The 15,202-nt window shown below is 43.5% G+C and overlaps 1 protein-coding gene across 2 annotated transcripts in view; it reads right to left on the reverse strand.

The window, feature by feature from the left end:
* Window positions 1-1,286: 1,286 nt before the first annotated feature.
* NPSR1 (neuropeptide S receptor 1) overlaps window positions 1,287-15,202 on the reverse strand; it is a 118,324-nt gene continuing 104,408 nt past the window's right edge. For both annotated transcript variants that reach the window (XM_040964968.1, XM_040964967.1), the window contains 4 exons: window positions 12,579-12,655; window positions 6,508-6,594; window positions 2,837-3,017; window positions 1,287-1,377 (listed from right to left, as the gene is read on the reverse strand). In XM_040964968.1, coding sequence (XP_040820902.1) covers window positions 1,287-1,377; window positions 2,837-3,017; window positions 6,508-6,594; window positions 12,579-12,655 — 436 coding nt within the window. The remainder of the gene's footprint in view (window positions 1,378-2,836; window positions 3,018-6,507; window positions 6,595-12,578; window positions 12,656-15,202) is intronic.

Here is a 15,202-nt window from a genome sequence, read left to right on the forward strand (position 1 = left end):
ACTGAAAAATTAAATGACTCCACTAGCAGGAGAGAGAAGGGGGAAGAGAGAGAGAGAATTAGACTGAATAATTCTGGGAAGGAGGATTTTGCCAAGGAGATTTTAATGTCAGGAATGTATGTGATGCTAAAAATAAGGTGCTCACATGCATCCCAGAACTGTGGGTGGGGATGTATACATAATCAAATTAAATTATTCCATTTCCACTTATGGTAAAACCTGATGGAAGAAATTGGCTAGAAGCCAGTTAGTCATATTTCACATGGATTATGCTTATAAATATCAAACTCCAGTCCTGTCAAAACAAGCCCCACCATCACTTCCCAAATGGAGTGTTAGCTAGACAAAGGCTGCAATATGCAAAAAAAGGATAAAAAGTGGGGAATAGAAACACCCAGCCTGGAAAAGCCACAGGAATTAAGCTCCCAACCAGAGAGAGGGCTCCTTGGGTTACCCAGGGCGGGGGGGGGAACACCCCCTGCCGTGTGAGGAGTGAAGTTCTGAGTGACCCGAGCCTCAAAAGCAGAAGAGGGGTCTGCAGAGATCCTCCAAGATGTGCCAGCTCCGGGTCTCAACTCTCAGCATGGGAGGCCAAGTGTTCCCATAGCGTTTCAGCACAATTTTTTTCCTATCAGAGAAAATATGCCTCCACTTCAATCTTGTTCCAGGGGGCCAGCAGTTTCTCTCTTGGTTAAAAAAAAAAGCAAAAGAAAAGAAATGTTGTTGATACAATGGGAGTGCAAACTTGACTGCTGCCAACACATCCATCTGCAAAACAGACGATCTGCAGGGGAGGTACAAAGAGCCAATGCCTGGAAATGAATTTGTTGGCATTACAAGGACAAGCATCTTGGCTACAATCACCAAAGCTACAATCCAAAGCGGGAAGAAAAAAAAAATCAAGACTTGGTGAAGTCTTTTATTTACTCCTTGAATTGTAATGAGAAAACTAATGTATCACCCTGTCTCTTTTATCGCCTCTGCTTGCCTGTCTTCTCAGTTCACCCAAGCCAGGAGCCTGGGCCAGTGATGTCTCTGTCCATTGTATTCAGGTGCTGACCAGTAGGAAGGAGGGCTCACAATGGTGAGGAAGAGGCGAAGTCTTTTTTGGCTGTCATGAATAGTTTGGGAGTTCCTACTGGCCAATATTTGTCAATGCAGGTGACACATTCTCTTTGGAACGCAAGAATAGGGTGAAGTCCACTCAGGCTCCATGCACATGCCCAAGCTGACAGGGACGCAGCCGAGCTGATGGGTTTAGTGAGGCATTGCCACTGCTCTGGGATCTAGATAAATTCTGGCTTGGAAAGAATTTGCATCTCTTGCCTCTCAGTTCTGTCCCGGCAAGTCATTCTGGAATCCTGTGACCTTCGCTTTCTAGAGAAAGAACAAAGTAGGAAAGGACAGTGATTTCACCTGGTGAAGTCATAGATGTCGAAAGAGAATGGCTATGGAGAATATAGTAAAAATCTGACAGTTGTACTGGGCACTTCTATGTATTGTTTTCTTTTTTTTAAGATTTATTTTTTATTTTTATTAGAAAGTCAGATATACGGAGAGGATTGCCCCAAGCGGCTGCAGTGGCCGGAGCTGTGCCAATTTGAAGCCAAGAACCCAGAGCCTCTTCTGGGCCTCCCATGCCGGGGCAGGGTCCCAAGGCTTTTGGCCATCCTCTACTGCTTTTCCAGGCCACAAGCAGAAGGCTGGATGAAAAGTAGGGCTGCTGGGATTAGAACCGGTGCCCATATGGGATCCTGGTACGTGCAAGGTGAAGACTTCAGCCACTTGGCTACAGTGCTGGACCCTATGTATTTCTTTCTAAATATTTATTTAATTTGAAAGGCGGACTTAGAGATTTTTCTATCTGCTGTTTTACTCTGCAAATGGCTGCAACAGCTAGAGTTGAACCAATCCAAAGCTAGTAGCCAAGAGCTTCTAGATCTCCCACGTGGGTTCAGAGGCCTTAGGACTTGAACTGTTTTCCTCTGCTTTCCCAGGCCAGAAGCACGGAACTGAATGGGAAGTGGAGCAGCCACGACACAAACCATTGCCCACATGGGATGCTGGCACTGCAGGTGGAGGATTAGCCTGTATGCGCCAGCCTGTGGGCATGTCTACTTAACATCCTCACATTTCTTTCCCATCCTCATAGTCCTTCTTCACCTTCTCATCAAAGCCCACAAATTAGGTATCATCCATCAAAAGTTAGATGCTTAGTGTGAGCCCCATTTTTTGGATGAGGAAATAGGTTTACGGATGGTAAATGACTTAATGTCTTACATGGTCATACACGGCGGCAAACAAGCAACGAGAGGCTCAGAACCTCAGCCACTAGCATTGAACGAATGCTTAGACATTCTACTGTTCTGTCTCTCATGAATTCCACTGTGACTTTTGCAGGAAAACAGCCGAAACATGGCAGGTCAGCAGTAGTTGTTGGCAGGATTTCACTCCAACCACATTACTGATTCGTTACATAACTCCAGCCACGTCATTTAATCTCATGAGTGTTAATTTTATTAACCAGGTATATGATGGTAAAACTTGATGCCTTGCTGTCACTCAGGATTACATTGATAAATTTCCTATAGATAAGAATCCAACAAAAGAGAAACCTCAATGTATGACAACTATAGAGATTGCTGTAGGAGGCGATACTTTGTAGCATAAAGAGTATTAACTGTAGCCTAGGCCTGTGTTTGAATGTATCACACTAGTGGAAATCCTTTGACTGTCAAGTATTTCATACTTAAATGGTGGCTCTGCAGGCTGCCACAGTTTTAGAATTTAGATGTGATGGTTGCCAGTGTGTAGTGCAAAGAAGAGCATCCCTTACCCAAAAGGAAGACAGATGGAGCTGCTGAAGACACAGTAGATGAGAGGATTGATGGCACTGTTCAGGGCTGGCAAGTTCTGGATGATCACAGAGGCATAGAAACGCTCCTTGGTGTCTGGGAGGAGATTGAAATTATCCAGTATGTCAAAGAGGAAATATGGACTCCAGCAGCAGATGAAGGCTGGGGAAGGAGAGAGTCATTACCATCTCAGTGGGCCTGGACTGAGGTCCCCTACTGGTTGAGCATGACTGGAGTCCCAACCAGAGGGTTCCTTGGCGCCTGGGAGCTCTCAGAAATGTTAGAGCTGGGTATGTTGTGTGTTAGCAGGGACAGCGAGTATACTAACATGTGTACACATCTTACAGGTACATTTCTAAAAGTAAGTAGATTTCCTGCAGTTTATCTGTGCAGAAAGGGCTGATTTTTTTTTTTTTTTGGACAATGTTGTGGTTTATTTACTGAAAGCTTGGAACAGCTTTTCACCCAGTAGAGTGCTGAGGAGAGCCCAATAGAATCCTTGAAATATTTACAAACGCTCTGGAGAAGAACACCGGACAATAACTTCTGGTTTTAGAGTGTGGCAAGGAACAGGAAAGATCTTAACATTTTCAAAGCATAACACAGTTAAATCACAGTGTTCTCCATTTTTTTTTTCTTGACTGAGAACATCCACCCAATCTCCTCTGCAAGTCAACTGGATTGTGTGGTTGTGTGAGACTTTCAATTCTGTTTGATTCCAAATCTTCAAAGAAAATGAATGGAAATTACGTGATCTGAAGATGGTTCATTTACTGTGTCAGCTTGACCTCACGTGCCCAGTTGTCTAGTTAAATTGCTTTTTTCTGGATGTATCTGTAAGGGTGTTTTCAGATGAGATTAATGTTTGAATCTGTAGCATGAGAAATCTGCTGTCGAGTAGATTGTCCTTTCCAGTGGGTGTGGCTTTTGTTCAGTTTGAAGATGTGGATAGAAGGCAAAAACTGATGAACTCACTGGGCTGAGACTCTCTTCTGCCTCATCTTTGGATTCAGATTGGAGTGTACATCACCAACCTGCCTGGTTCTCAGACTCAGACCTGGACTGGAAATATACCTTCTGTTCTCTGTGTCTCCTGATCACCAGCTGCAGGTCTTGGGGCTGCTCACCCTCACAATATGAGCCAATTCCTGCTAATAAATCAGCATTTACCTAATCCAGCCCAACCTGTTCTTCTGCTTTTTCTGGAAAGCCTAGACTTATTTCTTATAAGTCTCAGTTTATTTTCTATCTATCTCACTTTCTCATAATATCTGTCTGTCTATCTATCTATCTATCTATCTATCTATCTATCTATCTATCTATCTATCTATCTATCTATCTATCTCAGCTATATTTTATTTGTTTGGAAAGCCTATACTAATGTACAAAGCTGCATGCTCTTGTCTGCCTGGACGCGTGCTTCCCTATTCTCTTACAGCATCAGCTCTACCCATAGGATTTTTCTTTGAAGTGATAGAAGTTTAGCTTCTTTTGACATCTACAGGCAAAGAAAGAGGAACACTCTTCTTCCACAGCTGTTCAGGGGGTATTTAATAGCTTTCTGGGAAGTTTGGAATGAGAAACTGATTTCTGAATTTCCCTAAAATCTTGGCCAATTCAACCTAAGATCCACTATGTATCCTGGCTCTAGGTGGTTCATCCCAACAGTGGAACAAAAGAATGTTTCTAGGGCACTGAGGGGCAAAATTGCCTGACCCGCTTGTGTGTTTGTATTTGTAAGTGTGGAGAAGAGGCTTGGTTGTCTCACAGACGCCAGACCTGCCTGGCACAGTCATCCAAGCCAGCAAAGACTTGTCCTATACCTCATATATCCTTTGAATACCAAACAGTCATTGACATAGGAAAGAAGCGTGTTTGTACTTTACCCCAGTCTAGAAATCTGCTATGTATAAATGCATAAAACTGAACTTTCCAGAAATGCAATTCTCTTGTAAATGCAGGAAAGATTACTTTCTAAAATTTAGGACGTTACCACGTTTTTTTTTTCTGCCTGCTCAGGAAAGTAAGCCACTGATAGCTATATTGCTTATACTTTTTATATGTCTCAATACAGTGTGTTGCTCTTCATTTGTAGCTGTTAAACACATCTGACTGTAAGCATCTGTTTCTTTATTCCTGAAGTGCACATGTGCCCAAGTGTTTACATATGAAAACCAATAGTGTTTCAGTATAAATTATTTTGTTTCTATTCTTTCTTTGTATTATTGGGAAACACGTTGATTTTTTTTTTTTAAGGAATTATGGTGAGTATGCAGTGTTATGTGTTTTTATACAGCTAATTTCAGGATGATGAAAGGGCAGTACTAATACTTGTTATAGAGAGGGTTATTTTGTTCTGATAGAGCAGTTGACACTTGCTGACCCTTCTGCAAGTATCCTGCCTAAAGGCTGAAGGGACCCCATAGGGTACTGTCATATGGCCCCTGTTTAAAAGGACTATGCCTTCCCTGGTACACATGTATAAGCATGCATTTCCTGGTCAACACCCAGGGAATGTGTATCTGTGATTCTGATGGGGAAGGCAAAGGAGTCTTTGATCTACTTCAGAGCCCTGGTGGGTTGTAGCTGCTTTTTGCTCTGTCTGCCTGCAGTCTTGTTTTTTGCCAATATTCTGCTGGCTGAGTCACACTGCAAGTGGTCTGTTTGGCATTTCACAGTTGCACTCCAGAAAGGGGAGATGGATGGTTCTAGTAATTTGACATGCAGTAAATGTGAAAGCTCTACTTACTCTGAGCTTTCAAGAGCTGCCGGAGGGGCATGAAGGGGGATATCTGAGTTAATGAAAAAGGAAAAGCTTGCCTTTTACATGTCTTCAACCATTCCTTCATTCACTAATATTAATTAAGCCATGTGTGCATGACCCTACTTTAGATGTTGGAAATAATGGTGTAAGTAGGACAAGAGCAGGGTTACAGTTGCCATGGATTTGATATTCCAGCAGGAGAGATAGACAATAGAAAAAATCAATATATATCCTAAGGTGTCATGTAGAAGTAGGAGCGATAAAAAAAAAAAAGTGAGATAGGGCAAGATTAGAGAAGGACTATTTTGCAAAGATTTGTGAAAGAGGTCTTGGGCAGGTGGCGTTGTTGGGGAACAAGATGAGGTAAGTGAGTAAGGCAGGCAATAATCTGAGAATTAAGGGGTTCAGCAAGAGTGCATACTGGTGAGGAAGGAAGCAGAGAAGGCAGTGACAGGGGGTGAAGGACAGACTAGCAGGGACCTTGAAATTAAATATCCAGAAGAAATGGAATGCCATTTATGTCTTGTCTTTGCTCATGAACGTCAGTCATGCGAAAAAGTGTGTTGTCAAAGAAGCCACTGAGTCTTCAGGACCATGTAAGCATCTGTTTAAGTGGGGAGGTCCTAATCTGATTTTCTCCAAGTTAACCAATCAATAATCTTGGTGAGCAGCTAAATTCATAAGGAGAGGGATTAAGAACCAAGAGTTCACTCTTAAAGGAGCCACAGACAGGCTGGTAAATGCCACACCTTCCTTTCCAAAAAGGCACCTTTCCACAAAGGTGCCTGTAGACAGATTCACTTCTTGTGTGGGCTTTCTGCCACTAGGTACAAATTAGTCTGTGGAATGTTCACACAGTTCTGGAACAGAGGGAGGGATGTCGCTTACCAAGAATAATGACGACGCTATACTTGATGGCCTTAATTTTTGCCTTTGAGATGAGTCCTCGGTTGTAGCTGGTACACAGTTTTCCATCTGTAGATATAATAGGGGGATGGTAAAATGAAGTGCTTGTGATGCCACAATTTATGTTCATGCTGAGGGGAACACTGGGGATCACACCCATAGTTTTCTTGCCGACAGCATCACTTACTGCCCACTGCGTCCAGGAGGTTCTTCGCAAGCACTTGACGCAAAGACAGCTCTAGGCTGGAAACTGCTCAGTTTGCGTAATTAATACTAAAAACCATTGCTATGGGATGCCTGTATTCTCTCAGGGGAGTTGGTCAGATGGTTTGAACTGCAGCTAGTTGTAGCTGGAACTAGACCATGTGACAACAGAGGGACTGAGGCTTTTGGCATGCACTGCTGTTCTCTGAGCCCCAGGCTACGCTGAGACCCACATTCAGCAACCTGGGAAAATAATTTTCTTAGAGCAGTTGCCCCAGATCAATTCATTCCTCTAACTCAGAAATTAATTCTCAGTGGTAGCACCAGCCAAGGCTAAAGAAAAACTGTCCCAAAATAAGAGCCTGGATATAAAAGTGAATTTATATCACAGAGTGAATACAAGGCCCTGTTGGAACGTAAGCTCAGTGAGGACAAGCAGCTTTGTCTTTTCCCCTGATCTTGTATCCTAGAAACAAGTTGAGAGCATCATACCTATTCGTTGAGTGAATTGGTACCAAGCTTTCGTTGGTGATGAAATAGTGGTAGGGCAAAGGTTGATTAGACAGGCAAAACACAGTCCGCTAGATCTCAAAACAAAGAGACCTGAGACACTGAAAATATTTAACTCTTGAGTTTGGGGGTGTATTTAGGTCATAGAGGTAGATAAAGATGCTGCCATTGATTCAAGATGCATTTCAACTATTGCAAAGGTCAGGAAAAGCTGCTAAAAAATCTAATTCTTTAAATCAACCCAAAGCACACAAAGTTTTCCCATATGTGTGTACCATGTTTGTTTTTGAAATATTGCCAGTCAGACTTGCTGCTTTCTAACAAGTTACATGCACCACTGTAGAACAGACCTGGAAACCCTCACACTCCACCTGCTGGTTCCCACTCTCCCATCACCCCTCGCCACCCAGAGTTAAACTTATCCTCCACTGAAAACCAAGGGGAACCGAGGCACCCCAGAACAAAAGCAGCCCAAGTCCCGTGCTTCCTGGAGGCCTATGTCTAAGGGACCTGCCACCCCCAGGCCAGGCAGACCACTAAGGCACAGTGACAGCTGGATTTTACTGCTTTTCACTAGAGCTCAGCGCCAAGGCCTGAGTAGAAATAATCCTTTTATCTCCCAATAAAGGCGAATTACTGGCATTCTGTAGCTCAGCTCTCTTTGAAGAGCCATCTTTAGAAGCCTGAGGCTTTGCATTTCCTGGCGTGGTCAGATTAAAGGGGCTCCTGGCTGATCTCCTTGGGAGATCCACTGGCAGGTGGCTGATTATATTGTCACCCAGGTGCCCCATGGAAAGCATTGAGAGTTTCTATCTTAAACAGATTTCAGAGTACAAATGTCACTCTCAAAAACTTTTCTGAAAGAGCCACTAAGCCTTCAGAGCCAATACTGTTTAGGGGCTGACTGTTCCCTATTGCTAGCAACTGGGCACCTTTTGAAAGGGCATAATTGGCTTTGCTGTCTTCTCTCCCAGGCCCCTGTGGGGATAATTCTACCCCTATAATTTTGTGGTGTGTAGAATTCCCTTATAGTTAGCTACATTGTGTAATAGAAGATCTATGTTACTAATGCCTTCTGTTCCTTTTCCAAAAGGCATATCCCTCCTGAAATCATGGAAAACCTTCATTCGTCCCAACTGTCTCAGCATGGGTTGTGAATCCTTGAATACAGTATTTTGTTTGAATTTTTGAACTAACTCTGTGAGTTGGGAGTTCTACACTTCAGTTTCTACATGGGGAAACTGAGGCTGGGGATGCTAGGCAACTTGCTAAGGTTACGCAGCCTCTCAGCGGTAGATCAGGGAGAGGGTATTGAGACCAATCTCATAGCTTGTGTCCTCCACCCAGGTGTTAGCCTAGACACCAGGATTTCTCCCCAGAACACCTTCTGCATTCTGGATGACACCGTTCTTTGCTGAAAGAGTCTGTCCTGTGCACTGGCTGCCTAGCTCTGTCCCTGCCCTCTACCTACTCAATGCTAGGAGTACCTGTAGACTCACTGTTGTGATCAACAAAAATGTGACCACATCTTGCGAGAATTTCCTAGGAAGGCCCCAGCTAAAATTGCTGCCGTGAATGCTTCACAAGCATTTGCCTGCTTACAACACTAAGGTTCTACGAGTCACTGAAAACTCCCCCAGTCCCTAACAGTGGCCTTGTAGGTTAGTCTTTGGAAATAGGAATCAAATATAATTAGCAGTTTGGGTTGCTTGCACCTAAAATGTCCCCATTTGTCTTATTCCTGAGGTTGGTTTGTCCCCTCCAGCGAGTCGGTGCTCACACTACACGAGCGCATGAGGGCCTGTTTCAAGGGCCTGCTGCTGCCTGCAGAATTCAGCTCAAACTCCTCAGGAGGATAGTTAAGGTCCTCTGAATTTGTGCTTGGTTCTTCTCCACCCTGGCAGCACGATGACTCCCCTGTGATCCAAACACAGCCTACACTCTCTTGTCCTTTGCTTCCCACGTGTTGCCAGGCCCATGCACACACTTCATCTCTGCCTTTGCAGTACTTTCCATTTCATTGAAACTGCACAGTGCATTGTCTGTTCATTCCCCACAGCACAGTGGAGGAGGGGGCAGCTCTCTGTTCACAGTTGGTTTGCAAAATCTCTCATCTCACCTAGCTGTGTGGACATTGTGTCATCTTTCCTGCTGGATCCAAAGTTCATAGCAGTTATGCTACCATGTTGGATTATCTAGTTTGCTCATCATATGTCCAAACAGGTAGGTCAAATGGAAGCCCAAGAGCTGAGAACTTGTTCTGGGTCTCCCCTGTAAGGTGGCAGCGACCCAGGTTCTTGAGTCATCTCCTGCTGCCCCTTGCAGGGGGCACAGAAGCAGGAGCTGCAGTCAGGATGGAGCTGGGACTCTGATTTGGCCCTCTGATATGTGAAGCTGGCATCCCAAGCAGCAGCGTCAATGCCGTGCTAAACACCCAGCTCTCCATGTAAATTTTAATACATACTCATCAAGTTCCAAAAAATGTTCTAATTCATTTTTGGTTGAAATTGCCTTAACTTGTAGATCGGTTAGGAGAGCGAACGTGATTATAATAATAATCTTACTCTCCATTAGTATGTTAGAATCATTCACGTGTGCCTTTTGATTTTCTTGAGATCTTTTGTTAACGCACTTACTTGTAGAAAAATCATTTTATCCACGGTTGCTGGTGTGATTAACTAATGAGCTTTAGTTCATTAAGGTAGAAAAGGAATAGGACTCTAACCCAGTTTTCATCCACGTTTTTTTTTCACCATCTTTCTGATTTCATTCGAAACATGCAACTTGAAGACAGTCTGGATTGCGTTACAGCTGCCAAGTCGTAAAGAGCCAGACCCTCTTACATCCAACTGCTCTCTTATTAGACTTTGTTCTGGAGGTGGTGTCTCCCTGACCTCCTCCCCCAAGTTCAGTAAATATCTTATTTTATGGATGTAAACAGCCCTGAGCATCAAGAGCATGCTTGTTTATGAAAGATAATTTACACAACTGGAAACATTGCTTTACATCTCACCCTGCACACTTATGTATGGGAAAGACTTTAGATCATGTTTGAAACACTTGTTTTTCTTTTTGCTTTCTGTCAGCCTGTGAATGCAAAAAAAAGAAAAAGAAAAAGAAAAAAAATTTAAACCCCAAAAAACCCCAGATGCATTTGTCAGCAAGAAAAATCGTCCTTACCCAGAGGATGGTTTGAGTTTAGCAGCCAGTGTTTACAAAGTGAGCTCCTGCTCACACTAATCAAGGCTAATGTGTTTTTGCTGATGAGCAATAACCCTGTCCACTAATGCTGCCAGGGACCCTATTTACCAGACCGCCCTGGAGCTATCTGGCTGCTATGACAGACAGGAAATCAAGTGAGCTCCAGGTATGAATAAGATACTGAAGATATATGAGCTTTTTAAACTCCCAGCTGCCCTCATTTCAGAAGCAGGTCACTGATAGTAATAAAACCTATTGACTCTAAAAAACAAATAGGGGTAATGGAGATACAAGAGTGTATTAAGGAATAAAACAGACTGTGACCAATTCCACTTTGGGAGAGGGGTAATGGGAATGCCATACATCAGTGGGATTGGAGAGTATAGCAGCAGGAAGAGATGGGGGGACTGTGGAGAGAGCCAGGCGCCCAGCCCCTATGGGTGATAGCCTCTGAGAAAGCAGGTGCGAATAGCTGGCAGAGTGTAGAAACTTCTTCCCACTAACACACCAACAAAGTCTGCTCCGTGCACGCTGGTCCGTGATGGGCTCCAGGGTGCTGGGCTGCCTGCTGTGACTTCCTGGGTCAGGAGTGGAGGGGACAGAAGAGCCAGCCCTGGGAGGTGAGCCAGTGAGCCTGGGTGTCAGTGGGACAGGCAGGGGTTGGCAGTCCAGGCTCTGGAACTGGTGGAAACCACAGGAGAAAGGTTTAAACCAATCTGACTTCAGTCTGAAAGCGCAGGGAGTCCCTCAGGCACCTCTCTCCTCTGCTCTCTGTGAAAGCTGTCCCTAACGCTACCAGCCACATCTCCTCTGGTGCTTTTAAACACAGCAAGACAGAAGCTTCAGAAGATATGGCAAGAGAGAACCCTGATGGCAGGACTCCAGAGAGAGCTGAATTTGACTTTTTAAAGGTTTTTGGGTTTTGGATTTTATTTTCCTAGATTTTGAGCTCATTTTTGAACCATTCAATATTTCTCTTTCAATAATGTTCTTCCTTTTGGAAGGCAGCCTGATTTAGGGTGGAAAACATGGGATTTTGGACAATCTTATGTTTATTTATATGATTGTCATGCTAGTGCCATGTTGTCTGAAGGAACAAGCAAGTTGCTTAACCTGGAAACCTCTCTGTCCTGTAAAAGAAAGTTGATAACACCACTTTGAAGCCTCATATAGACTTACAGGTGCTAACACCTACAGAGGACTGGTGTCAGAGCTGCCATTGGCTGTTCTGTACCACTGAATTGTCTGTCTGAGAGACTGACTGAATAGAATGCATGTTGCCCATCCATCTAAAAGTAGAACTCTGACCCACACACTGTAGCCACCAGCCTAGGAAACCAGTTTATCATCTAACGTAACCAACACTGGAAGCCAATCTTCTACCAAGTCATATTTAGGGTTTGGTTAGCTGTGGTTTCTCAAGTTGACTGAGTCAGTTGCAGTAAAGTTTGCCCCTACTACCCATGTGGAAGCCCGGGATGAAGCTCCTCACTCTTGGCTTCAGCCTGGTATAGCCATGGCCATTGTGGCCATCTCAGGTGTGAACCAATGGAGGAAAGAGTCTCTCTCTTTTTCTCTATCTTTCTTCCCCTCTCTCTATAACTGTCTTTCATAAATAAATGTTTAAAAAAGAAAGAAGAGAACAGCTTTGTGATGCAATGAGTTAAGCTCTGCCTGCAATACCAGCAACCCATATGGGCACAAGTTTGAGTCCTTATTGTTTACTTTCTGCTACCATGCTTGGGAAAGTGGTAGAAGAAGGTTCAAGATTTTAGACCCTTGACACCCATTTAGGAGCCTCAGATGGAATTCCTGGCTCCTGGTTTCTGTCTGGCCAAGTTTCAGATGTTGTAGCCATTTAGGTAGTAAAACAGCAGATGAAAGATTTTCCTCTATTTCCTCCTCTCTCTGTAACACAGTCTTTCATGTAAATAATCTCGAAGCAAAACAGAAAAGGAGGAGCCCCACCCCTGAATTCTCTAGCTTCTTGTTTGGTGATGTGATCTTTCCTTCCAACACACACACATACATACACACACACATACACATCAACAATCATGTTACAGGTTTGTATATCCAGCTGATGTTTGCTGGGGGAAACGGGATAATCCATTGCGAAATGCAGATGACAGACTTACCTGAGCAGTTGGAAATCACACTGTCGCGAGCTTTGCTTTTAACCCAAATCGTTCGAATCACAATGCCGTAGATGACACTGCAGAAAAAATCAAAGGGAGTATTAACAAGACTGGCAGGACTGGAGTGTGAAAACAGAGAGAGAGAACCACTCTCGCTTAGTTGGATGCAGGGGAATCTCTCAGCCAAACTTTCCCCCTTTCCTTACAGAAACTCACAGTGACCACAACGATCATCTCAGTGGAGCGACTTCATTCTAAAGTGAGGAGGTTAACAGCTGGGGAATCAAAATGTTTTCCTTAAGGAAATCCCAGATGGTAGGGAGAACAGTTATGTCTTGGAATCAGAGACTGGCTGTTGGGTCTGGGACATGGGCATCTTAATGGCCAGGCCAGATTTTTTTTCTTGTCTTTTTGCCACCATTTAGCCTCCTATTACATCCACTCTTCCACTATGTATTCTGTGCTTGACTCACGGCCGTTAGTAAATTCTGTATACTAAGTGTCTTTTGGCAAACATAAAAACCTATTTCCCCCTTTCACATTTTTTTCCTCATCTGTTTGAAACATAGAGTGACAGAGGGAGAGATAGAAGGACAGGAATCTTCCATCTGCTGGTTCACTTCTCAAATGCTCCCGACAGCCATGGTTGGGCCAAGCTGAAGCTAGGAGCCAGTGGCTGCATCTGGATCTCCTGTGTGTTTGCAGGAGCCAAACTGCTGGGCCATGAGCACATGAATCTCAGATTAGTACTCTAGATATGGATATGAATGTCTTAGGTCACAGCTTAATCCATAGCATTGCAATGGCTCCCCCATTCCATTTTTCATTTTATTTGATGTGTTAAATTTATTAAAGACCTCAATTTAATACTTCAGGACAAAATGTTGCTTAATTTTAAAATAGCACAGTCTCTCCTTTTGAGATTATAAGTTTTTTTTTTTTAAAGTAAAATTCAAGCTTCAATTTACAGTAGCTGACAAAGCACTAATTACTTTCAATGATCTTCAGACTATAAGTTAACTAAGGACCTTGTTAAAAATCCTCTGTTCAATTGTCGTTTCCCATTCTTGTTGAGCAAGCCCTGCTGAGTGATCCAGGAAAGCCCAAGATTTTTTGAAATTTCCCTTCCTTCTCATATACTTACCCAGGGGTTTTCTGGAGTTTGTCTGCCTCCATTATATAAGAGTTATTAGCCTCTTCTTCTTCTGTTCAATGTTCGCCTTGCTTTCCAGGTCAGTGAAATACAAAGCAAGGTTACTATTACCTGGAAATGTTCCTGGTGTGTGACAAGTTAAACCCTAATATTGAATTGGTCAGTAATGCAAATGTTTATTGGACATCAACTCTATACATAGTGGAAAAGTGAAAAAGGATTCTCTGCAACAGAAATCTGGGCCCTTTTGTTCTGTTAGGATTTGTCAAGTGAGTAGGGAACCAGCATCAATTTTATTGTTAGCTGGGAGAACACCCACCAGCTCCAGGGCCTCTAACGCTTCACTGCCCAAACCAGGCACAACTTCTTAGTGTGCAGCAGCGATGCATCAGCAAGACCTCCACAACACTCGTCCTGTTTCCCACATCCTTCGGCTCATCCATCAGCTCTGTCTGAGAATTGTCCCTTCAGATAGACCATTCCCTGCCTCTTCCTCTCTGTCTCTACCCTCCAGTATTCATTCAGACCCCCCACAGTCTCTTTAAATTTATTTGGATAACTTGTTTAGTTGTAGCAAAATGTATTTTGCCATATTGTAGTGGTATGTTTTGATGACTTCTTTGAAGTTGCTGTGTTAGCCATTTTTAATTGTACATTTCTGCAGCATTAAGTGTATTCATCTTATTGTGCAAGCATCACTGCCATCTGTCTGCAGCTGAAATTCTGTGCTAACCAAACATAACAATGCAGGACACTCCGTGCATTTTATGTCATCCAAGCTCAGGAGCCATGCTGATCTCTCATTCCAAACTTGGTGGATAATGTCATGCCTAATCATTGTTGTGATTTTTTTTAGCATCCTCATTGAGCTGCTGTCTCTGAATCCCTTGGCACCTAGGGAGCTGGAATTCTGGGACAGAGAACCATGGCTTGAAATCCCATCTTGTAGATGATAGAAAATTCCTGACTTCTCATTCTGACTGCAAATCAGGGAACCCTGGCTTACCATTCCCCTGACTTGAAGCCAAATTTCCACATGGTGATATCCAGTCTCTCTGGCCAGAGCAGACAGGCTCCTGTTGTATTCTTTTCAGGTCCTTACCCCACTCAGCAATATCCTATTTCCTGTACTCCCCTGTCCCTGGGAACACCTTTCCCCTGTGCTGGTCTGCTTATCCCACAGAAGCAGGCCACCTAAAGTCAGGTGTACCATGCAGGAGACAGTGAATGTCTCTTCCAGAACTTTTCCTCTGTGTTTGATCTCCCCTTGGAATGCATTTTCATCCTTTTTAAAATTCATTCTCCACACACCATTAACTGCAGAACTTTTTCGAATTACCCTGTTCCTGGCCATACTTAGCACCCTCTTCCTTGTGAACTTTGTGCTGGTATAGCACCAATCAAACTGAGTCCTGATTGTGGCAACCATATCTTGAAGATTAAGAAACAGAGCAGATTGAAGGAAAAAGAA

This window comes from Ochotona curzoniae, unplaced genomic scaffold, assembly GCF_017591425.1.
Source record: "Ochotona curzoniae isolate NIBS_2020 unplaced genomic scaffold, NIBS_Ocur_1.0 scaffold_3835, whole genome shotgun sequence".
NCBI classification, from domain to species: domain Eukaryota; kingdom Metazoa; phylum Chordata; class Mammalia; order Lagomorpha; family Ochotonidae; genus Ochotona; species Ochotona curzoniae.